Source organism: Ceratotherium simum, chromosome 22 (assembly GCF_057802395.1).
Source record: "Ceratotherium simum simum isolate JZ-2026a chromosome 22, ASM5780239v1, whole genome shotgun sequence".
Lineage (NCBI taxonomy): Eukaryota > Metazoa > Chordata > Mammalia > Perissodactyla > Rhinocerotidae > Ceratotherium > Ceratotherium simum.
This window is the reverse complement of record NC_141921.1, coordinates 42,333,230-42,356,739: the sequence shown is the minus strand read 5'-3', so window position 1 is coordinate 42,356,739 and position 23,510 is coordinate 42,333,230. Positions and strand designations below refer to the sequence as shown.

The 23,510-nt window shown below is 47.0% G+C and overlaps 2 protein-coding genes across 5 annotated transcripts in view; one reads left to right on the top strand and one right to left on the bottom strand.

Moving 5' to 3' along the window:
- The window catches only part of MTOR (mechanistic target of rapamycin kinase), a 123,112-nt gene extending 114,684 nt beyond the window's left edge, over nucleotides 1-8,428 (bottom strand). For 3 of the 4 annotated variants that reach the window (XR_015555858.1, XM_014783863.2, XM_004425578.3), the window contains exons 1-6: nucleotides 8,311-8,428; nucleotides 6,218-6,393; nucleotides 5,450-5,558; nucleotides 4,502-4,734; nucleotides 2,976-3,176; nucleotides 2,076-2,210 (exon numbers count right to left, since the gene is read on the bottom strand). Coding sequence is in view for 3 of the 4 variants with exons in the window: in XM_014783863.2 (XP_014639349.1) it covers nucleotides 2,076-2,210; nucleotides 2,976-3,176; nucleotides 4,502-4,734; nucleotides 5,450-5,558; nucleotides 6,218-6,379 (840 nt within the window). In the remaining variant the exon portion in view is untranslated. Of the gene's footprint in view, nucleotides 1-2,075; nucleotides 2,211-2,975; nucleotides 3,177-4,501; nucleotides 4,735-5,449; nucleotides 5,559-6,217; nucleotides 6,394-7,735; nucleotides 8,192-8,310 lie in introns of those variants that run through there. The other variant, XM_087446829.1, reaches the window with a different exon arrangement.
- Nucleotides 8,429-13,709: 5,281 nt separating this feature from the next.
- On the top strand, nucleotides 13,710-23,097 carry UBIAD1 (UbiA prenyltransferase domain containing 1). The gene is made up of 2 exons (XM_004425580.3): nucleotides 13,710-14,328; nucleotides 20,632-23,097. The coding sequence occupies exons 1-2, from the start codon at nucleotides 13,800-13,802 to the stop codon at nucleotides 21,117-21,119; spliced, it is 1,017 nt and encodes a 338-aa protein (XP_004425637.1). The 5' UTR covers nucleotides 13,710-13,799; the 3' UTR covers nucleotides 21,120-23,097.
- Nucleotides 23,098-23,510: the final 413 nt, after the last annotated feature.

Below are 23,510 nucleotides of genomic sequence, written 5' to 3'. Positions count from 1 at the left end.
GTCTCTACAGTGGCTTCCCGACCCTACATGATGTGCCCCTCCCTGCCCAGGTTTTCCTCTGACCCCAGCTCCGACCACCTCTCTCCTCTTGCTAGGCTCAGTCACAATGACAATTTTCCTCCCCACAAAAGGCAGCACGCTCCTGCCCGGGGGCCTTTGTGCTTGCACAGCTGTCTGGAATACTCTTCCCCAGATATCTGTATGGCTTTTTTCTTACCCCCTTCACGACCACGCTCAAATATCACCATATTTTAAAACGTATTCCCAGATGCCGGCCAGCATCTTCTGTTCCCTTCCTCTGTCGTACTTCCCTCCGTGGCATTCATCACCACATGATATGTGAGGTATTTTACTTATTTGTGTACTGTCTATCTCCCTAGCTACAACGTAATGTTACTCACTGCTGCATTATTCTAGCTCTGAGGACACGGCATCACTGGCCCATAGTAGGTGCTCAATTAGTATCTATTGAATAAATGAATGAACAAGTTATAAAACTATAATATCTCACATTTGGATAGTTCTTTATAATTTACAAAGCACTGTCATGAGTACTATTTCATTTAAATCTATGAGTTAGGTGATACTGTTCTGTTTTACTGGGAGAAAACAAAGATCCCAGAGCTGTCAAGGCTACAACGGAAAGCACCATGTTATACTTGGGTGGGGAACTCTCTGAGGGCTACCTTTATGGAACGCCCACTGTGTATCAGGTGTTGTGCTAGGCACTCCACAGGAGCCCAATGAGGTGGATAAGATCCCCATTAAAAGTGAGGAAAATAAGGCTAAAGGAGGTAATGTACCCAAGTCACCCAGCATAGAAAGGAGAGGGGATTCAAAGCCAGACTTCTTGTGCTTCTACACAAAATGCAGCATGTGCTGCCCCACCTCTAGGGCACGGCCATTACCAAATGATCACTGGGTCTATTAAAGCAGGAAGCCCTGGGGTGAAATTGCACACCAATCAGCTCCCCACAGGAAGACTCACATACAGAGCTCTGCCTCCCAAATATATCCTGAATCCAGTGTCAGTGGATTGACACAGAATCCACTTCTTAGTGTCTGAACTGCCAATGCTAGTCCAAGCCACCACTGTCACTCTCCCAGACTACTGTAATAGCCTCCTATGGCAGCTGTGAGAACGGGATCTCCAACTACAAGGAATATAACTGACCAAGAGCGCCAGCTGCTACTCTGAAATCTATTGCCATGTTCATGCCAAGGCCACACTTTCCATGGGCTGCTTCTAGCAGTGACAGAACACAGCAGGAATGCTAAGGTGACCCTCCTCTGATGGCCAACTTTGGCTTGAGGACCCCATGATGGCTTTGCACTGTAGACTAGGATACTTCCATCTAACTTTTCTTCCCTTGTTCACTCAGGGTCAGATTGAGGTCTGATGGTTCTTCCAGTCTCTCCCAGCTCCCTCCCCATTTTCTCTCACAGGCTACTTCCCTAAAAAAATCCTTGCACTTTTAAACCCATCTTCACAGCTGCTTTTCGAGCTAACACACCTCCTAACTCGTCTCCCTGCTTTTATTCCTTCCTCTCCACAAGCTTTTCCCCACAAGTAGCCAATGATAGTTAAAAATGGATGACATCACATCATTCCCCTGCATACACATCTCCAATGTTTGCCCCTGCAGTGAGAATAAAAGCAAGTGTTCACCACTAATTACGAGGCCTACCAATCTGGCCCCTCTTCCCTCTCCCTTGTCCCCAGTGCACCAGGCACACTTCCCTTCTTTCTGTTCCTTAAACCTGTCAAACTCTCTCCCACCTCAAAGCCTCTGCCTGGAACACAATCTCCCTGCCCATTGCAAGGCTGGCTCCTCCAAGTCACGCGGGTCTCAGCTCAAATGGCACCACCTCAGGAAGGGAGTCACCTCCTCCCCCCATTACCCTCCATCTCATTTCTTCATAGATCTGGCCGCTATCTGAAATGATCTTGTTTACTTGTTTACAGCCTGTTTCCCCTACAAAATGTCAGCTCCATGAGGACAAAGATCTCGCCCTGTCTTGCTCACGGAATGTGATGGGAGAAGCCTGGACTCCCTTCTCTAATGGCTTCTCACCTCTCCCTCCATGCTGCTGATTCGGACCAGCTCGTTGAGGATCAGCAAGGCTCCATGGATCCGATCATCCCGATTCATGCCCTTCTCCTTGGCCAAGGTCTCATCAAACCCTTTCTCTGCTTCTTCGAATGTGTGCTACATAGAGACATGGAATGCCTTAATTACCCAGTGTCCAAAGTTAGAAAGAACACAGGCCCACTCCATCTACATGGGAGTTCTGAAAGGTTACAGTGCCTGCTCAGCACCTTGTGCCAATATTATCAACAATACCAACTCATCAAATGTTCTTGTTTAATTTAGCAACTCTCACAACAATACCATGAAGCATATACCATTATCATCCCTATTTAATAGATCAAAAACAGAGGCTCAAAGAAATTAAGTGACTTGTCCAAGATCACATAGCAAAGCCAAGACTAGAACCCGGGTCTCCAGTCCCATGTTCAGGGCTCTTTTTGTAGCACAAGGTTCCTTAGTAAGTTCTCTTGGCAGTAGCAATCAGCACAAGACTCATGATACTAGAGGAGAGAGAACTGGCACTTTCTAAATTAGTATCGACTGTATTTCATTGATTCTGAAACACCCATTTTTCCATATTTTAACACCTCTGAAAAGAGATGTCTGATAATTGTTGATAAGAAAGCAGTGAGTCACAGTTTAATTGGCATCATATTTTCATTCTTAGCGGTACATGAAATAACGGTGTGGCTATCAATGGATCTTCACTGTAGTGAAATACAATAAAGTAACTATTGATTCATACTGAGCTTAAAAATCATTTGAGACCAAACCAAACATGATCCTTGCTCTGTGGCAAGGGGCCTGTTGCTGCCCTTCGGGCCAGGTGACACTCGATGTAAATGTGCTTTACTGGTGGTTGGAATGAAACCATCCCCTCACCCTGTACCACTGAGGCTTCTGCATCTCCTTCGGCTCACGCTGGGTGGTGAGAATCAGACAGGCACGGAGGGCGGCTACAGCTCCCTCACGGATGGCCTGTTTGGGGTCCCACACGGCCACAAAAATGTTGTCAAAGAAGGGCTGCACTTGCTGGAAGAAGAAGGTGGGGACGCTGATGGCCAGCTCACGGAGAACCAGAACCTGGGAGAAAAAGGAACACTGAGAACTCTCACCTGTACTGGAAAGTTTGTTCTCTCAGGAATACAGCCTCTGGCTTCCTAGAGCCTATACATTCGGAAAAGAGCATACTTGCCCACTCTTCTAGCTAGGAAATTCTGGGGCTCTAGGAAGGAAAGGAAAATTGATCAAACACCTCTGTGTTCATTATCCTAGGGTGTTTACAAACACAGAATGCTTGTAACGTTAGAACATAAACTCTGGAAGGGCAGATGTGTTCTATGCTTCGCATACTGCTATACTGACAGCCTAGAATCATGCCTGGAATACAGCAAGTATTCAATAAACATTTATTGAATGAATGAATAATCCTGTTTAATATTTAATCTTGCTATTATTTTCATTTGACAATGGAAGAAACTGAAGGTGAGAGGTTGCTCCAAGTTACAGAGTTAGGAAGTGGCAAAGCCAAGATATGAACCAGGGTCCAACCAAGTGTGTGTCCTTCCCCCCATAAGATGCTCCCTCCTCGTGGAGCTCCTAAAGCTCCTAAGAGGAGCTCCTAAAGAGGGAGCTGACTGGAAAGGATCCCACCTATGCTTCTGATTCACACTACATTCATTCCCAGATTCTCTCTTTTAAAGACAGACCCTCCTCCATCTCACAGCCTGGAATCCCAGCCCATGAAACCAGCCTTTTTCAGGGAGAGCCTTGAAAAGCTGTGAGGGTATGCCGCTGGAAGAAGAGGATATGAAGCCACCACTCCCCCAAATGCAGAACAGCCAATGGGGTAAGAGGAAGTTTGGGCTAGGTACCAACCAATAATCAAATGTCTTAAAATTAAACAGGAAAGGCCGGGGAGAAGGCAGACCAACTCTCCCACTGCGGGCAGTGAAAATACCTACTGCCCCTGTTCCTCTCTTAATCCCAGTACTTCCATATTCCCACAGTGTAAGCAGAGAGACCTTGACAAAGATACTGAAGGGATCATGCAGACTGTGCTTTGTAAGCCCTTTGTCTTGTCGCTTCTTCTCTTGCCTATGGCTGAGGGGTGCCTTCTGCTTGGGAGGCAATTTTGCTTCTAGAAAATCAGAGGTCAGGGTAAGCACTGCACTTAGGCTGCCTCTCAAACAAAAGAGAATTTAAAGTTTCCTCATCGCTTATGGAGCTCAGAGTGAAGAGAGAAAGGCACTTGGGACAGAATCCAAGGCCACCAAGCACAGTGCCTTTGCCTAGAGTGTCCTCTCTTATCCTTTGCCTTTCAGAGACCTGAGCACATTGTGTGAGGGACCCCGACACAGTGCCATCACTCCCCAGGCCTGGCTGTGCTCCTCCCCGCAGGAACTCACAGCTGCGTGTCTCCGGCCCTCGTTGCGGTCAGCACCCAGCCATTCCAGGGCTCGCTTCACCTCAAACTCCACGTACTCAGCAGTAAACGTGTCCCCCGCCATGGCGAGGCGGCCAATGGCCTTGGAGGCCATTTCCATGACAACTGGGTCATTAGAGGGAAGGAGGTTCCGAAGATAGTTTGCAAATCTGCCGATTCGGGTGGCATTCCCACCTTCCACTCCTATGAGGCTGGCTGGAAAAGAGAGGAAGGCAAAAGATGAGGATGGGCACATGCTGTCCACGAAGCACACTGCCTTGAAAGGAAAGCTGGCAAGTGACCCCTTCCTTTGAGTACAGAGTTTGAGTACAGACTGCAACTTCCAGATGGTAAGGATGCAGATAATTTTCACTTTAACCAACAGATTTGATATTTGTGCCAGAACTACTTACATAATGCAAAATGACCTCATTTTAGTACATATAATTTGTTTCCCCAAGGAGAAAACGAAAACAAACTGGGACTGAATAATAATTCATAGGATGGATGACCAGTCCCCGGGAGTTGAAAATGACCTGCCTTTATTCACTGTACCCCAATTCTACTTTTCCATTCATGAGCGCCGCTATGCCAAACTTTGCTCTATAGAGAAACCAGAGCCTACAAAAAGCAACATGGGGAAGTGGAAAGAAAGCTGGCTTCTAGTCTCAGCTCTGGCACACTGTCTGGCCCTAGAAAAGTCCCTTAATGGTTCTGAGACTCCATATTGAAAACACCTGCTTTGCCTATGTCCCAGCACTGTTGCTAGAATTAATACCTGAATAAGTACACTGAAAGCTACCAGGCTTCTCAAAATTCATTAAACAAATATGAACTAAGCATCTAGTAAGGGGCAAACATGGGGTGCAGTAGACACAAAGGTGAGCACTTTATTCCTAGTTGTTACTGTCATCAGAGACTCTGTCCTTACCTATGGCCAAGATGCCACCTTTCCTCTCATTGGCATCTGAGCTGGAAACCAGTTCAAAAATGTGATGGTTCAGCTGATCATAGAAGCGAGTTGACTCCTCTTGACTCATCTGCAAAGGAAGATATACTCAGAACAATTTCTAATGTCTTCCTTATGGTGGTGGTGGGGGGTGGCAGGGGGGTTTCCAAAGATTCAGACCTGAGAAGTGGCCAGCAGGTACATTTCAAAACAAAGACGACAAAGCTACTGCCCAACTCTATACTTTTAAACTGTAGAGCAACTGAACTCACAACTCACCTGTTTAACAAATACGTATTGAGTATTTACTCCATGGCAGGCCACGTCCTGTCCTAGGTTCTACCTAGTACCAGGGGTACAAGGATGAACAAGACATTGCCCCTGACTTCAAGTCTGGTCTCTATTTAGAAAGCCCTAAGCTATCACCTCTTCAAACCCATCCCAACCACTGTTATCAGGCAGAAAGAACTGAGGGTCTAGAATGTGATGGGAAAAAGAAAAAAATTTAAAAAAACAGCTGACTCTATGCTGACTCCTAAAATGTCACAACACAAGAAAGGCCACGGAAATGTGTAACCACTGCAAAGGAAACTGCACATTCTTTGGACATGAGAAATCGGGTGCCTTTCTAAAACAGAACCTCTACATTTTCCGAATCCTTACTTAGCTGTCAAAAGGAATCTAAACCAGTGATGGTACATTTAGCCCAAACACTCCATGACGACTGGCCCACATGACAGAAGCCCCGACCTCTCGAAGCTCCATGGTGACATAGTGCTGGAGCTCCTTGGCAGCTTTGGCCCTGGTCTCCTCATTCCGGCTCCTCAGGCCACTGGCGAACTGCTGCAGAACGCTCACGTTGCTAGAGGTGGTGGCAGCTGTGGTGGCGGCGGCAGGCCCGGTTCCCAGCATCTTGCCCTGAGGTTCTATGGAGAGAAGCTTCCTTTAAATATTCTGGATAACAAACTATGGTGATGAATTTATTTTTGGCCCCAGTTCCTCAACACAAATTTCCACCCAGCCCATGTCAGGCAGGGGATCCTAAAAAAGGTTGGGAGACCTCACTGAGGAACGTGTAGAAAGCCTCAATTCATTCAACAATGACTGCTGTGTAAAAGAGGCAGGGTAGCAGAGAGGGTCAAACTGTGGGCTGTGGAGCTGGATACCTGAGTCTGAATCCAGTTCAAAGTTATATACCTTGAAGAAGATACTTAAAACATCTCAGTTTCTTCAACTGCAATAGGAGGATAACAGCACCCAACTCATCGAGTTGCTGTGAGGATTAAACGAGTTAATACATGTTGAAAAGTGCTTAAAACAGTACCACACAGTGTAATCGTAATTGTTAGCTATTATTATCATTATTACTACTACGTACGTGGCACAGCGCCAGGTACTAGAGGTAGGGAGGTCGAGAGAGAATAAAACCTGTCTAAGACTGCCGCTTTCCTCAAGGAGTTCAACTTAAAGAGGGAAACATTATTATTCTGTAGCAGCACTGTCCAACAGAAATACAATACGAGTCACAAATGTAATTTTAAACTTTCTAGTAGCCATATCAAAAAAGGTAAAAAAACAGATGTAATTAATACATTTTATTTAATCTCATATATAGAATATTCAACGTGTCATCAGTATAAAAGAATCATTGATATATTTTCCATTCTTTTTTTGTTCTGAGTCTCCAAAATCTCGTGTGCATTTTACAGTTACGGCAATCTCGGTTTGGACTAGTCACATTTCAAGTGCGCTAAGCCACATGTGACTGGTGGTTCCTGTACTGGACAGTGCAGTTCTACAGAATACTAGTACTGGGAATGTGAGCTAAAAGAGACTGATCAGTTCCTGAGATCACGCATTCATTCCTCAGTTATGTACCTTCCCTCAATGAGCTCAGGATCTAGAGGGAAACATAAATAATCAGGCAACCACAATAAAGTGGACATAACAGGGCTCAGCCGAGACTGCTATGGAAGTAAAACGCACACCTGACCCAAGAATGTTCAGATTATACTAGAAAACCAATTTTTCAAAATTCTTATTTTTGAAATAATTTGTGACATGCAGAGGAAAAAACAGGGAAGAACTGGTTTTGAAAAGCTTTTAAATACTCTGGTGCCAAAACAAAAACTGCAGAAGGAAATGTCATCCTTCGGGAAGAGGAAACCCAAGGATACCCGATGAGAACACTACTATGGAGCGAGGATGGGGTGTCCGTGATGGGGGGAGGCTGGTGAGGAATTCCCATTCTCAGGAAAGACCCAGTACCTCTTTACAAGGTCTGAGGCCCACCGGCCATCTGCTCCAGACAGAATTCGATGAAAATACTGGGAGCCCAACACCCCAGGGGTCTTGGCGAGGGCTCACTGGGCGGCTGAGATGAGGGATGGGGGCGGGCAGACGGCGAGGACGAACCCAGCGGAACCAGCTCAGCCCCGGGACTGGGTCCTCGAGAGGGCTCCGGGGCGCAGTGCGCGGGGCCGACACTGACGCTGGTCCTCTCTGAGGACATCTGTAGGCGGCTCAGAACAAGGGGTGGCTGACGGGCACGGAGACCCCAAGGCGCCCCGGCAGGTCCGGAGCCGATGGGCCGGTCTACGCGGCGCCAGAGACCACGGCAGGCTGCAGGGTGCGGGGCTCTCCTCGGGGTCCGGGAGGAGGTGGGCGTGGCCTCGCGGGGCGGGGGTCAAGAGCTCAGGCGGCGCCCAAGTCCGTGGGGCCGGTACTGAGGGGACCCCACGTCCCAGACAGGCGACTTCCCGGGGACCCCCCACGGACCACGCTGGCCGAGGGTCAGGACATTCCGCCGCCTTGGAGGGGTCGGTGCCAGGCCCCAGACTCACCGCGCGGCTTCGGCCAAGGCCTCAGCTGCCGCCGCCAGCGCCGGTACCGCCACTTCAGGCCCCCGGCCCCACCACCCGCCTGGCCCGCTGTCCTCTAAGCCGGGCGGGAGTGAGGGCGGGCTCCTATTGCTAAGGACCAATCGACAGGCGTAAGAAGAAGATGGACTGGAACACAGACCAATAGTAATGAAGGAGCAGTGGGGCTTCGGGACCCGGCTTCCCCAGGGGGCGGGGACTGTTCAAATAGACAAACCACGCGACCAGTGGCAGGAGAAAGGAGGTTTAGGTTCGCTCGGGAGGACCAATCGGTCGTGAGTTGACTTCGGGGGCTTCCACGCACACATCCGGTGCGTCGCTACTATAATTCCCCTCGGCACTGGGGCTGTAGCTGCGCGGAGTCCGCTGTGTGGTGCGGTGAGATGGGACCGCGAGGGGTGGGCGAAGGTGCGTGACCCCGCCCGGTTTAATTCTGAGACCAGAGTGTGAACGAAGCCGGTGCCCGGTAGTTGCTGGAGCAAAAGACCTAAAGTTTTCGGGCTAGCGCAACTTATGTACCCGTGATTTCTCTTTTGTTAAGTGTAATATGCATTTGAAAGCGCTTTTAATTAGATTTTCCCACTTTTCCAAAATTATCTAGCTCACAAGATCATTCGCGAGAAACCATAGCCAAGTTTGAATAAATGAGCCACTGGTAAATAATTTTCAAGCAGCATGGTTGTTAAAACATCCCTTCAAAAAATCAGTTTTAAAAATGGAATTTGACATCTTAGTTTTTAAATACATTCTGTTTATTATAATAAACATTGAAAATTCCTAAATATCTCACAATTGGAGTCTGATAAAATATGCATTCATATTAAGGAAAACGTGTAGCCACTAATAATGATAACGCAGATCAATATTTGCTAAGAAGGAAAATGGTTCAAAGTTAAAAAAAATATGTTATAAAACAGTATGTTAAATATAACCCTTTTAAAAAACATAATTTTTATGTGTTCTGTGTTTACAGAGGGAAAATATACAACTAAGATGTAATGGGACTTGGGGAAGGCATATTTTTTTCTTTGTACATTACCGTCAATTACTTATGTAATAAAAAGAAGTGTTTGTTTAAGAAATGTAAGTTTCTAGAAGTCCTAAACTGCCATTTGAAAGAAATTTGCTAATATTCTGTGGCTAACAAAATGCCTTGAAAGATTTTTTTTTAAATATGATTTACTGCTTTAGGTTTAGAATCTTTTCATTGCATTGCTTATTCTGTGAACTAATTGTTCCTCTGCATTCCACGTTTTTCACTTGTGTTCAACATCTCTATTTTTAATCATTAAACATTTTTGAATATTATATATTCACTGTGCAGATCTTAACATAAATAAAAATTATATTTATCATGAAAAGTCAGGCTCCACCCCTGCCTCTTCACTACTTATTTTCTTATTTCCTAAGTATCCCTAAAGTTTCTTTATGCAATACAATCAAATATAAATATATATATTCTTTTGTGTGTGTGTGAGGAAGATTAGCCCTGAGTTAACATCCGATGCCAATCCTCCTCTTTTTGCTGAGGAAGCCTAGCCCTGGGCTAACATCCATGCCCATGTTCCTCTGCTTTATATGGGACACTGCCACGGCATGGCTTGACAAGCAGTACGTGGGTCCACACCCAGGATCTGAACCTGTGAACCCCGGGCCTCTGAAGCAGAGCACATGAACTTAACCACTATGCCACTGGCCGGCCCCTAAATATATATTCTTATTTTCCCTTTTTGTTACACTATATACATTGTTCTGCACTTTTTAAAATTTTAGGGGGTCTTGGAGATCTTTCCATCTTAGTATATAAAAAGCTTCCTTGTTCTTTTGTTGTTGTTTTGGTTGCATAGTATTCTATCACGTGGATATACCATTATTTATTTTTCCAGTCTTTTTTTTTTTTTTTTTTGTGAGGAAGATCAGCCCTGAGCTAACATCCATTGCCAATCCTCCTCTTTTTGTTGAGGAAGACTGGCCCTCGGCTAACGTCCCCCATCTTTCTCTACTGTATATGTGGAATGCCTCCAAAGCGTGCCTTGATAAGCAGTGGGTAGGTCCACACCTGGGATCCAAACCTGCAAACCGCGGGCCGCCAAAGCAGAGCACATGAACTTAACCACTGTGCTACCGGCCGGCCCCTTTCCAGTCCTCTTTTGATGGACACTTGTGTTGTTTCCAAATTTTTGCTATTACTAATTATGCTGCCTATTAATGCTTTTGGACATATATAATTTTATTCCCTGGCAGTTGTACCGAGATAAATATGCAGAAGTGGAATTACAGATTCAGAGAGTAAATCCATGTGTACCCATGCTTGATGGATATTGTCAAATTGATCTTTATAGAGGAGGTACCAATTTTCACTCCCACTAGCAATATATGAGATTTCTGCCACCTTAAGATGTAAGGCCCTGTTTTCTTATCTTTTTTTTATTAAGGTATAATTGACATAGATTATATTAGTTTCAGGTGTACAATATAATGATTCAATATTTGTATATACTGCAAAATGATCACAACAATAAGTCTAGTTAACATTGGTCATCATACACAGTTACAAAAATTTTTTTTTCTTATGAGAACTTTTTTTTTTTAAAGATTTTATTTATTTATTTATTTTTCCCCCCAAAGCCCCAGCAGATTGTTGTATGTCATAGCTGCACATCCTTCTAGTTGCTGTATGTGGGACGCGGCCTCAGCATGGCCGGAGAAGCGGTGCGTCGGTGAGCGCCCGGGATCTGAACCCAGGCCGCCAGCAGCGGAGCACGCGCACTTAACCGCTGAGCCACGGGGCCGGCCCTGATGAGAACTTTTAAGATCTACTCTCTTTGCAATTTTAAAATATGCGATACAGTATTATTAACTATACTCACCATGCTGTACATTACATAACCAGAACTTAATTATTTTATTACCTGCTTTCTAATTAATCAAAGATGCTTTTATAGCAACAGTAATCAGTGCACTTGTAGATCTCTTTTCAGTTTACAAAGAGCTTTCTTATCCATTATGTTAAAATAATAACTAATATTTATTGAACACTTACAAAGTATCAGGCATTTTAGTGGACATTATAGAGCAATATAAAAGGAGACTGGAGTCAAACTAACTGAATCTGAAACTCAGCTCCAACACTTACTAACTATATGAGCAAGTACTTAATTTCCAAGTAACTATTTCTTTATTTATAAAACCAGAAGGGTTACAATGTACCTATCTCAGTAGGCAGTGTTGTGGGGTTAAACACCAATACATGTAAAGCAACTAAAACACTGTATGACACATGTGAACAGTCAATAAATGCTGTTACTGTTATTCCTGAACATTTCTGTGAGGCAGGCTGTATTGTTCCCACTTTACACACAAGTAAACTGACACACAGAGGGATTAGGTTGTTGAGTTGGTAAGTGATGGAGCCAGGATTTTAATACACCTGCTGCTTCCTTTTCTCTGATTTGGCAGCGTAGGACTCTCAGGTTTGGCCAGCGTCGCAAGTATGTGCTGGGTGGTGGAGCTGTAAATATTTAACAACCAGCTAGCTGGTAGAGGAGGGGGGCATGTATGTACATACAGGGCTGTTTTCATGGCTGTGTGACCTATGAGGTCGTGATGTTGTGTCTTGAAATTCTTAACGATTTTTGAACCAGGGGCTCTGCATTTTTATTTTGCATCGGGCACGAAAATTATGTAGTCCATCCGTGTACATGTATGTTATATGTGTATTATAACTTTATGTGTTATATATGTTGTTATAACACATGTAAAGGATGTGTAGCACACAACTTACAAATAAAATACACACTACTCTTTATTGTAAATTCCATATGGCAGGTTGATTCTAACGGTATGCTTTCTTTGATATTGTGTAGCCTCCTTATGGCTGCAATTGACCAATAAGTGTAGTCTCCCATGAATGTTGGTTGATCTTTTCTTTTATGTTAATGAGTAAGAAAGAGGAAAGTGTGACAATCAAGAGATGTTGGAACTTCACTAGTTTCTCAACGACATGAGTGGCTTCTTTGCTGAACTGGATAATAATTTTCCAATACTGGAAGAATATTTCCTCAAAGTCTTGTTGCTAGTCACAAAGTAACAGCTACAGAGTTAACACACTTTTACCTTCGACCTGCATTATTAACTTTTCCTTGTCCCTTGCTTAAGTCTAGAGGATCAACAAAACAATTATCAAGGATTGGCTGATTTGCTCAGTATAAATACTCCCATCGTGGCAGGTTTCAAGCTACCAGCGGATGTCACTGAATGAAAAGCTGGGACGAGATGAACAGAAGCACATTATTATGTAGTATTTCCACAATGCAGATACAACAGACGTAAAGGACCTGAAGAGCATAAATGCTAAAATGTAGTGAAATAATTAGGAAGTAATGAGGTTCGAGTATCTGTTACCTTTGTTTTTAATATAGTTTTATCTAATTGTGAGTTTGTGTAATTTAATTTTTAGTAATGGCTGTGCCTAATGACCAGTTCACAAAATTCCTAAAAATGTAACAGTTGGCTCTCTCCAACCAGAACAAGCTACAGGTATGGACCATAAGCTCCCAGAAGGTGGGCAGTGGAGACACAGAGCTGGCCACCTGGTGGGGTGGGGAGGAGGGCGGTTATTTGCATGAATAAGTAAATAAACCAGAATATGGAAAAAAAAAAAAAAAGGGCAGGCAGGGCAGTATATGGCATATGGTAATTGCACAATAAAAAGCGGGAATTACCAGAACTAATAATTTCTTAGACATTACAAGTTTCTCATTTAAAAAGGGGGGGATAATTATACCTTTCTCATGGCCCTCAATGCGCTCCCTGATTTTTGTCCATTTTGTTCACTGCTGCGTACCATACTGAGTGCTCAATAAATGCTTGTTGCATACAGTAGGCTCTCAATAAATGCTTGTTGAATAAAAAAATGAATGAGTCCTATTTCGGTGAGTGAAAGCGCTTGGTAGGTCGGAAAGCGATAAGCATTCGTGGTCGTTCTTGTGATGCTGAGTTAAGCTGTTTCCGGCAAGTCTAGGAGCAGCTGCGGGCGCGGACCTTCGGCCAGGGAAGGGGTGGCCCGCGGGGTCACCGCCCCGGCCCGGCCCCGGCCGGCCCAGTGCGCGCGGCGGCCCGTGTTTCCGGGCGGGCCTCCAGAGGCGGGCGCACAAGATGGCGGCCCCGGTAGCTGGGGGTAGGCGGCTGCAGCTCGGCCTGGGGCTCTAGCTGGGGTCGGGCCCAGAGACAGGCTTCGCCCAGGTGACGGGAGGCCGAGGCTGTGCCGCCGGGCCGGTGGCTGCCAGGCCGCTCGCCGCTGTGCCCGGGCCCGCCGCCCCGCCAGCCCTGCGCGGGCGGAACCGCAGGAAGGTCAGGTCCGGCCGCCGCGCCCCGCCCCTCCTCGCCCCGGGGCGGTCGCTGTCTTGTGGGTGGCTCACCGTTAGCGTTGACTTCAGCCACGTGCGGCCTCCATGGCGGCCTCGCAGGCCCCGGGGGAGAAGATTAACATCCAGGCGGGAGAGACGGCCAAGGCTGGGGACAGGGACCCTCTGGGGAGCGACTGTCCGGAGCAGGACAGGCCCGCCCAGCGCTCCTGGAGGCAGAAGTGCGCCTCCTACGTGCTGGCTCTGCGGCCCTGGAGCTTCAGTGCCTCGCTCACCCCGGTGGCCCTGGGCAGTGCCCTGGCCTACAGATCCCAGGGCGTCTTGGACCCCAGGCTGTTGGTGGGGTGTGCCGTGGCTGTCCTGGCTGTGCACGGGGCTGGCAATTTGGTCAACACTTACTATGACTTTTCCAAGGGCATTGACCACAAAAAGAGTGATGACAGGACCCTGGTGGACCGAATCTTGGAGCCCCAGGATGTTGTCCGGTTTGGCGTCTTCCTCTACACTTTGGGCTGTGTCTGTGCGGCTTGCCTCTACTATCTGTCCCCTCTGAAACTGGAGCACTTGGCTCTCATCTACTTTGGAGGCCTGTCTGGCTCCTTTCTCTACACAGGAGGTAAGAATGGGCCTGTTTCCTGTGCTGCAAGTCTTAGTTGCGTGTCCTGGAAACACTGCGTGGCATCAGAGTTATAGGGCTAGAGGAGAGGTGTCGAAGGTTCTTTTCTGATCTAGGCCATTTACATGAGATCTGTAATGTGTAGGTCATGTGGATTTTTTGAAAACAGTAGTGAGTTGAGAAGATCCTGGCTTGGCTGATGGGTGTTAGGAAGGACTCACATGTATGGAAATTTTTGGTACTGCAGTTTCAGTTACCCACAGTCAACTGAGGTTCAAAAATATTAGATGGAAAATTCCAGAAGTAAACAATTCATAAGTTTTAAATTGCAATCTGTTCTGAGCGCTTGTTACGAGCCAGGCACTGTGTACATGAACACAGCAGTCACAGATCCCTGCCCTCGTGAAAGTTATTTTATGTATTGTGAGGAGAGACAGAAAGTAAAAATAGTAAATTATAGTTAAGATGGCCAATGTCCTGGTTGCTCAGGACTGAGAGGGTTCGTTCCCGGGATGTGGGACTTTTGGTGCTGTAACCAGAAACGTTTCTGGTAAGCCAGGACCGGTTGGTATCCTGATTGTAGTCTATGAAAAGATGATAAGAGCTATGGGGAAGAGATGAGTAGAGCAAGGAAGGAGGACACTTGACCATTTTAAGTAGTTTGATCAGGGTAGGCCTCATCAAAAAGGCAACACGTGGGCAAAGATTGAAGGAGCTGAGAGGTGAGGGAGTTGGCTAAGCAGATAGCTGGAGGAAGAGCTTTCCAAATCTTGGAATGGCAATTGCCAAAGGCCTCAGGGCAGGAGTGTCCCTGAAAAGTTTGAGGAACAGCATGGAGTCCAGTGTGTGAATGAAAGAGAGAGTAGAAGGAGGTAAAGTTAGAGAAGTACATTTGGGGAGGGCAGGGAGGCACACAGATTGTGTAGGCCTTAATGTTTTAGAAGTGTCCCTCTGGCTGAGGTATTGAGAACGGATAAAGGGGAGAGGGCGAGGACAGCAGCAGGAAGACCAAGGAGGAGGATGTTGAGTAATCCAGGCAGAGACGTTTCGTGGCAGTAGTGGAGAGGGAAGAAGTGGTCAGATTCTGAATATATTTTGAAGGTAGATAGGGTTTGCTGATGGATGGGATGTGAGGCAAGAGAGAAACAGAGGAATTAAACCTAACTCACAGGTTTTGTCCTGAGCAACTGGAGTATTGGAGTTGATGTCAAGTGAGGTAGAGAAGGTTGAAGATAGGTTTTGGGGGAGAAAATTGGGAAATTGACTGTGAACATCTTAATGTATGAGATCTCCAAATGAAGATGATAAATTGATAGTTGGATAGAAGAGTCTGAGTCCAGGGAGAGGTCTGAGCTGGAGAGATATACCTATTTGGGAGTCCTTGGCGCATAGATAAAGTTGTATGACTGGGTGAGGTCGCCGGAGGAGGGACTGTTGATAGAGACATGAGGGGGACCAGGACTGAGCCCTGGGCACTCTGACATTAAGAGGTGGGGAGAAGAGAAGGAACTGGTAAAGGGAACCATGATGAAGCATCTGGAGGAGAAAGAAAAAAACCAAGAGACTGTGGTGTCCTGGCAGCCAACTGTAAACAGTTCAATAAAAGAAATCAATAGGATGCTGTAATGGAATGGGTAAGGTCGTGGTGGAGGGAAGAGGCCCTCTCTGTGAAGGTGACTCAAACTAAGACTTGAAGGATAAGGAGCCAGCCATGGGGCAGAATTGGGGTCTGATTGGGGTGCCGATTCCTTCAGCGCTGAGGGAACAGCAAATGCAATTGCCCTGGAGTTGGGGGAGCTTGGCATCTTCTTGGATCTACCGAAAGGTCGGTGTGATCAAGAGGGAGAACGAGATACAGTTGGAGAGGTGGACAGGGGCTAGACCATGCTGGTCTTCCAGGGCCTCAGTCTCCTCTGCTGGTTCCTCCTCACTCCCAACCTCCAGGCTCAGTCCTTGGACCTCTTTTCTCTAGCTCCTTTTACCCCCTTGGAGATTTTAGCCAGTCTCATGGCTTCAGATGCCATCTATGAAGCTGATGACTCTCAAGTTTACACTTCCAGACCAGATCTCTCCACTAAACTCCAAACTCATCCAACTTCTTCCTCAGTAACTTCTCTTAGAGGTCTCACAGGCGTCTCAAGCTTAGCATGTCTGAAACCAAATTCCTGATCTCCCCAAGGAAACCTGCTCTACCCACAGCTTTCCCCATCTCACTTGATGGCAGCTTCATCCTTCTAGTTCTTTGGGCTAAAAATCATGGGTATCATCCTTGATGCTTCTTTCTCACGTCTCACATCTAGTCCATCAGCAGTATTGTTGACTCCACTTCTAAAACGCATTTGGGACCTGACCACTTCTCACTACCTCCCAGCACCACCACCACTGTCGTCTCCCTCGATTATTGTGGCAGGTTCTTCACTGCTCTCTGCACACCCCCTTGTCCCCTTCAGGCTGCTCCCAAACTAGCAGGCAGAGTAATCCTGCAGCTCCGTCAGTCCTCTGCTCAGAACTCTCCGAGGGCTCCCATCTCGTTCAGAGTAAAGGCCGGGGTCTTTACAATGACCCCCAGGCTTTCCATTAGCTGCTGCTCCTCTCCCCTCCCCACAACTCTCTGAGCTGCCCCTCCTTTCCTCTTTCTCACCGTGCTCCAGCCACACTGCCCTCCTGGCTGTTTCTGGAACACGCCTGCCCCACGTCATTTGTAGATGCTGTTTCCTGGATTTGGAACACTCCTCCCCCTTCTATTTGTACGATTTGCTTTCTAGCCTCCTCCACCCATTTGCTCAAATGTCACCTGTTTAGTGAGGCCCTGCTTTCTACCCTGTTTAAAATGACTACACATTAAAGCTTTTTGCAGCAGTTGAAAAAAAAATGAAATAAAAAATCACACACACGCCCCTATGTGCTCCCCATGATACCTTCCCTATTGCTTTCCTCTGCTCTATTTTTCTTCACAGCACATACTGCCTTCTAACATACCGTGTAAAGGACTGACTTCTTAATTGTCTTCCCCCTTAGACTGTAAGCTCCCTGGGGTTAGGGCTGTTAGTTGTTTTGTTCTCTACTGAACGCGTGGTGCCCAGAACAGTGCCTGGCATGTAGTCAGTACTTAATATTCATTGAATGAACAAATGTGGAGACATGGAAATGTATTGAGCAGAGTAATGACATAATCTGAGTTATGTTTTTTTAAACATTGGTTTTGATTGATATATAATTGACAAACTGAAGTGCACGGATCTTAAGTGTTATTGTTTCATGAATTTTGACAAATGGGTACAGCTGTCTAACCCACACCCTTATCATGATACAGAACATTTCCATCACCCCTAAAAGCTTCCTTGTGCTTCTTCCTCGTCAATTCCCACTCTCCCCACCCCTATCCAGAGGCAACCACTGTTCTGATTTCTTTCACATAGATTAGTTTTGCCTGGCTAGAGCATCATATAAATAGAATCATTCAGTGTGAATTCTCGTGGCTGGCTTCATTAGCCCAGCACGATGGTCTTGAGATACATCGTGTTGTGATGTGCATCAGTAGTTCCTTCATATTGCTGAGTAGTATCCATCGTATGGACACACCGCGGTTTGTTTATCCATTCTCCCATTCAGCGACATTTGGGTTGTTGCCATATTTTGACTTATGACTGAACATTCATGTTCAAGTCTTTTTGTGGATATTTTTTTTCATTTTTCTTGGGTAAATGCCTAGGAATAGAATTGTTGGGTCATAGGGTAGATGATGTTTCACTTTATGAGAAGCTGCCAAAGTGTTTTCTAAAGTGGTTGTACTGCCATTACACTCCCACCAGCAATCTTTGTGAGTTCCAGTTACTCCACATCCTTGCCAACTTTTTTATTTATGTTTTAACAAATTCATTCTGGCTGCTGTGTGGAGAATGGTCCAGTGTTTCACTGTGCTGGCTCATTTGGAAAATGGTGTTGGGAAGGGTGGGAATGCCTAAAGGGAAACTCCCAGGGGGGCCTCTCTGAACCAGGTGGTGCCCATGAGCCTTGGGCCGTATGTCTGACACTCAGGAAACAGGGCTTTCTCCCCAAGGGCTCTATCATTTTCTCACGTCAGATAACCTCAAGAAGGTTGCCAGACCTTTCTCTTCCCTAGAGTGGGTTTGTGGTTGGTTTTTGTGCAGGGCCTGTTTAAGGTGGGGCTTATCCTTACGTTATTTTTTGGCCGGCTGATCTAAGCAGATGTTCTTGGGTGATCTAGCCAAAGGTCAAGTCTGTAGAGCTGTTGTGTTTTCTTCCATGGCCAGAGCCCTGAAGTCTGTTTGGAGAGCTGAGAAAACAAGCAAAAGAGGAGCAGCAGCTGGTGGAGAAACTTGCTAGATCTGTGCTGGGAGTATTGCTGCCTGGCATCTTCCTTGGGCAGGGGCAGTCCCCTACATGTGTGAGACGTTGCAAGAGACATCGATTTCCTAATTTAAAACTGGAGCTCATGTTCTTCTTGAGAGAACTTCCTCCTGGAGGGCATGTCCTCAGAAAACCAAATTATTTGTCAAAGTGCTGCGTGGGGAGTACAGAATTAGTTTGCTGTGTGAGGTTGGGTATCAGGGGCCATGCCTGTTATACGCTTTCCTGGGGACGCTTCATTCTAAAGAACCAAGGGTGGTCGTTAACACCAAGGAACCCCAAATGCTAGTGTGGAGGTAAACTTGGGCTGAATCTTGCTCTTTGGCTGCCATGCCTTTAGATCCTCTACAGCTCAGTGCCCCTTATCATTTTAGGCTGGTTAAAATGCAGTGGATTACCCAGTAGTTTTCTTTATTTTCTGATCCTGAGGCCACACCTTGTTAGCTTGGTTAGATCTGGAGGTTTCCCAGGCTTCTGTGGCACTGTGTGTGGGGATCACTCCTTGAGTGGGCACCTCTCCCCATTCCATGCTGCTTTACCTGTTGCAGTCTGAGTGGGACGCTTTCCCTGACCTTGGTCCCGAATTCCAGGTGCTTGTTACTGTAGCTCTGTGTTCAGTGCAGCCTGTGTGCCAGGTGTTGGGGAGCAAGCTGTGAACAGCCAGACCCAGGCCCTGCCCTCGTGGAACTTACAGTTTACAGGAAAAGACGGAGATTAGGTAATTAGAGATGTGATGAAGTTTATGAAAGTGGAAGTCAGAGCGCTGTGGGAGCATCTTGCCAGGGGAACCAAATGTGGTCTTGGGGGTGAGGGAAGGCTGCCTTGAGGAGTGGTATTTCAAGTTTGAAAGGATGAATAGGAGTTAGCCCGGCAAAGGTGTCTGAAGGCTCTGAGGAGCTGAAAGAGGTCTAAGGGGAGAAGGGAGGAGAGCTCCAGGTGAGGCAGGAGAGAGGTAGGGCAGGCCTGGAGGTAAGCCAGGTGAGAGATCTGGGGCCTTTGTCCTGGGGAGAACTTGTTAATGAGGGTTTTCAGGTGTATGCTGGGGGAGGGGCGTGGTCAGATCAGTGTTTTTGAAGGCTGGCTCTGGCAGCAGTGTGGAGATTAGATTAGGGATGGGGAGGGGGAGGTTGTTATAAGAATGGAAGCCAAGGGACAGATTAGGAGGGTGTCGCAGTATTCCAGGTATGGATGACCGTGGCTTGGATATGGGATAGAATGTGGCATGGAGATGGAGAAACTGGGCAGGTTTGAACGTGGATTAGACAGGGTTTGGAGTAGATTAGCAGGACAGGAGGAAAAATTATGGATGATTTAGAGTGTTGACTTCATGGGAACCGGGGAGGGGAAGCAGCATTATACCCTCACTGTCTTAGCTGTTTCATTCCTTATGTGGGTGAAAGCTCCTTTATGTTGAGTGTGGGGTCCTGGAATTTCACTGAGATTCACTGGGGTTTTCAAAACCAGGAGGTGGCTCTGGAGGTTGTTGAGGGAGGAGGTGGAGAAGTGAGAGACCGGGAGGGATGTTCCGTGAGGGACTGATCTGATGGTGTTATAGACAGAAGCAATGTCTTACAGTCTTGGCGAAGGGTGAACTGGGTTGTAAGACCTGTGAGATCCTTGTTGAGCTGTGTGTGTAGTGGGAGGCCCTGGCTCTATGTTGCAGGGCTTAGTTGGGGGACAGTAGCAAGGAAAACTTGGGTTTGACTCTGAAACCTGCCTGGTGCTGAAAGATCAGTATTGTCTGTACCTCTGTGTCATTGAAGAAGAAATCAGGGTTTGCTCTGGAGGGGACAGGAACTCAATGACTGCCCACCCTCACAGTCTAAGAATTCACCGTTCCTGGCCAAGAGTGGCCTGCCTTTTGAATGGTGAACAGCCCCTCAATTTCCAGCCCTTGATCTCACACCAACTCTCTGGGTTTTCTGGCTGCAGGAATTGGATTCAAGTACGTGGCTCTGGGAGACCTCGTCATCCTCATCACTTTTGGCCCACTGGCTGTGATGTTCGCCTATGCCGTCCAGGTGGGGTCTCTGGCAGTCTTCCCACTCATCTACGCCATCCCCCTCGCCCTTAGCACCGAGGCCATTCTCCATTCCAACAACACCAGGGACATGGAGTCTGACCGAGAGGCTGGCATCGTCACACTCGCCATCCTCATCGGCCCCACCTTCTCCTACATGCTCTACAACACGCTGCTCTTCCTGCCCTACCTGCTCTTCAGCATCCTGGCCACGCACTGCAGCATCAGCCTGGCGCTCCCCCTGCTCACCATTCCCATGGCCTTCTCCCTAGAGAGACAGTTCCGAAGCCAGACTTTCAACAAACTGCCCCAGAGGACTGCCAAACTCAACCTCCTGCTGGGACTCTTCTACGTCTTTGGCATCATTCTGGCACCAGCCGGCAGTCTGCCCAAACTCTGAGGGGACCAGTAGCTCCCCCAACAACGTGTCCCCCTGTCTTAGAAGGTGTTGAAGGCAGAGTTTCTGAGGAGGGAGGGTGATTTGGCAGAGAGGGACTTAAGGATGGCTGGTGAACTGTCACCTTTTTTTATTATTTGCGTTCTTGAAGATAGTGTTTTGTTTTTGTTTTTGTTTTTGTTTTCTTCCATTTTATGGAGAATCTTGACACCACTCTGGTATCAGAAGGAGGTGAATTGGATGCGTGACTCTTGTTTTATTTATAATTTCCACTAGAGGGTGTTGTCAGGTCATTTGAAAGTGGACTAAAATGCGCTAAGACTTTGTGAAGGAGTGGCCGAGTTGGCCCCCTGTCCTGAAAGGGCCTTAGTGACTGGGCGAAGTGTCCGCGTTATCTTGGTCTTGCAGGATGTAGTATTAATTGGTGCCTGGCCTCAGTGACACAGGGAGCACCTGTCTCTTCCTCTGAGCATTTGGGTCCTGAAATACACTGCTTGAGAAAGTCTCTCATTAACAGCCTAGTGTGGCTCCCGGCTTTTTGCCTAAATTGTGATTCTGATGCTTTTGCCCTTCATCTCTCCTTTCACTTACTGCCACAGTCGAAGAAAAGTGTCAGATCACCCTGCAGCAAGACCGTCAAGCCCCGGACTGGGAAGGAAAAAAACCCCACCCTCAAGGCTGCTGAGAAATCACTCTGCTTTTGGATAGAAATTGGTAGGATGGCTGTTTTCCCTTTGTAGAATCCACTGGAATGACAGGGAGGACTCCCAGCCCTTTCAGTAACTATTAGGAGCCCTGAGGTTGTAGAGGCACTGCTGTCCTTGCGGGCTACTTAAAGCCCACGGGTAGCTTTTTCCCCTGCCCCCGTTGCCTCTCCTGATGCTCCCCTGTGCCCACCCTCCGTTTCTTTCGGGTTCTCATTGGTGTGTCTCCCAACCATGGAGCCTGACTGTTTGGGCAGCAGCTTAGCACTGAGTCAGGGACAGTTACCACTTCCCGCAGAGCCACAGATGAGCAGACCAGGGACATCAGCTCCTCCATGAGTGAAAAAGCCCGTAGACAACGGTCCTGACCCTGTGCGCCTGGAATGCCAGGCCCTGCCAGTGAAGGAACTGTCTTCCTCCTTGAAGACAGATGTGCAGTAATGACCCTGCCTCTCCTGAGGGCTTCAGTTGCCGTGTGCACAGACAGTTTGCACTCAGAGGGGGGGATGCCCGTGCTGCTCGAAGCTGCTTTTGACTTCACTTCGTCGCCTGTGAAGTGTAGTTTCTGGGCTAGACCAGCTCAGTTGCGTTTGGTCCAAGACAAATGGATTGAGGCCGTGATTGTTACACTTTTCTGTTGTGGTCATAGAGGTTCTGACAGGTGTTGCAGCCTTGGCCTACAGAAAATGACATAAGAAGTAGTTCTTAATCCTTAAAATCAGGCTAATAATGATTTGGCTCCTTGAGTTGGAATTGGGCAGCTTACTTGGAAAAAGCATATTTGGAAATTGCAAAAGTTCCTCTAGGTGGTATGTCTGCAGAGATCCAGAATCCTCGAATAGTGGTCAGAGCCCAGTAACGAGGAAAAGAAGGATGGCCTTTCTCTCCTGCCTTTCTTCCCAGCACCGTTTTTGTTTGATGCCAGGCTTGTGGCATTTCGGTGCTCACCGGGGTCCTGCCTTCAAAGACATGCTCTTCGGTCTCCTCTTTAACACAGGCTCTTCTCACACAGGGCTCTCCCCTGAGGCTGTAGGACCAAGAGCTCCCTGCGTCCTCAGACCAGACCACCTTTGTAAGCACTCCCGTCGGGGTCTCAGTTAACCTCTGCACTATGTTCTGGTGCAGATTTTAATGCATATTTTTGTATATAAATATTTCTAGAAGGCCCAATTCGGTGCCAGGTTTTATATGCAGGTCACCATAATTTCTATTATGTCCCGACTCAATGAAGGTTTTCTTTAGACCTGTTAATAAAAAAAGGGAAATGTTTATCAGTGGTCTGGCTTCCAGTGTTTCTTTGCTTTCCTCCTACTACTTGTCTTATTGTCTGATTGTGAACTCTGATTCATAAATCTCAGGAGACCAGCACAGGGATGTTGGGACATTTAGTGGGGGCAGGGGGTGGGGTACCTGATCTTTGGTGATGAATGTGGATAGAGTGTGACCAGATTTGATGAGCCCTTGGAGAAGACAGCAGTGACCACTCAGAGCCAGTCAGGCCAGATACACCTCATTTCCTTCTTTTTTTTTTTTTTTTTTTAAAGATTTTATTTATTCAGTTTTTTCCCCCCAAAGCCCCAGTAGATAGTTGTACGTCATAGGTTCACATCCTTCTAGTTGCTGTACGCGGGACTCGGCCTCGCATTGAACGGAGAAGTGGTGCCTCGGGTCGCTCCCGGGATCTGAACCC

Bases quoted from the DNA above. Each gene is read 5' to 3' on its own strand.
- UBIAD1 (XM_004425580.3), top strand. From the start codon at position 13,800: ATGGCGGCCTCGCAGGCCCCGGGGGAGAAGATTAACATCCAGGCGGGA. The intron at 14,329-20,631 runs GTAAGAATGGGC...TTCTGGCTGCAG, and splicing joins CTCCTTTCTCTACACAGGAG to GAATTGGATTCAAGTACGTG.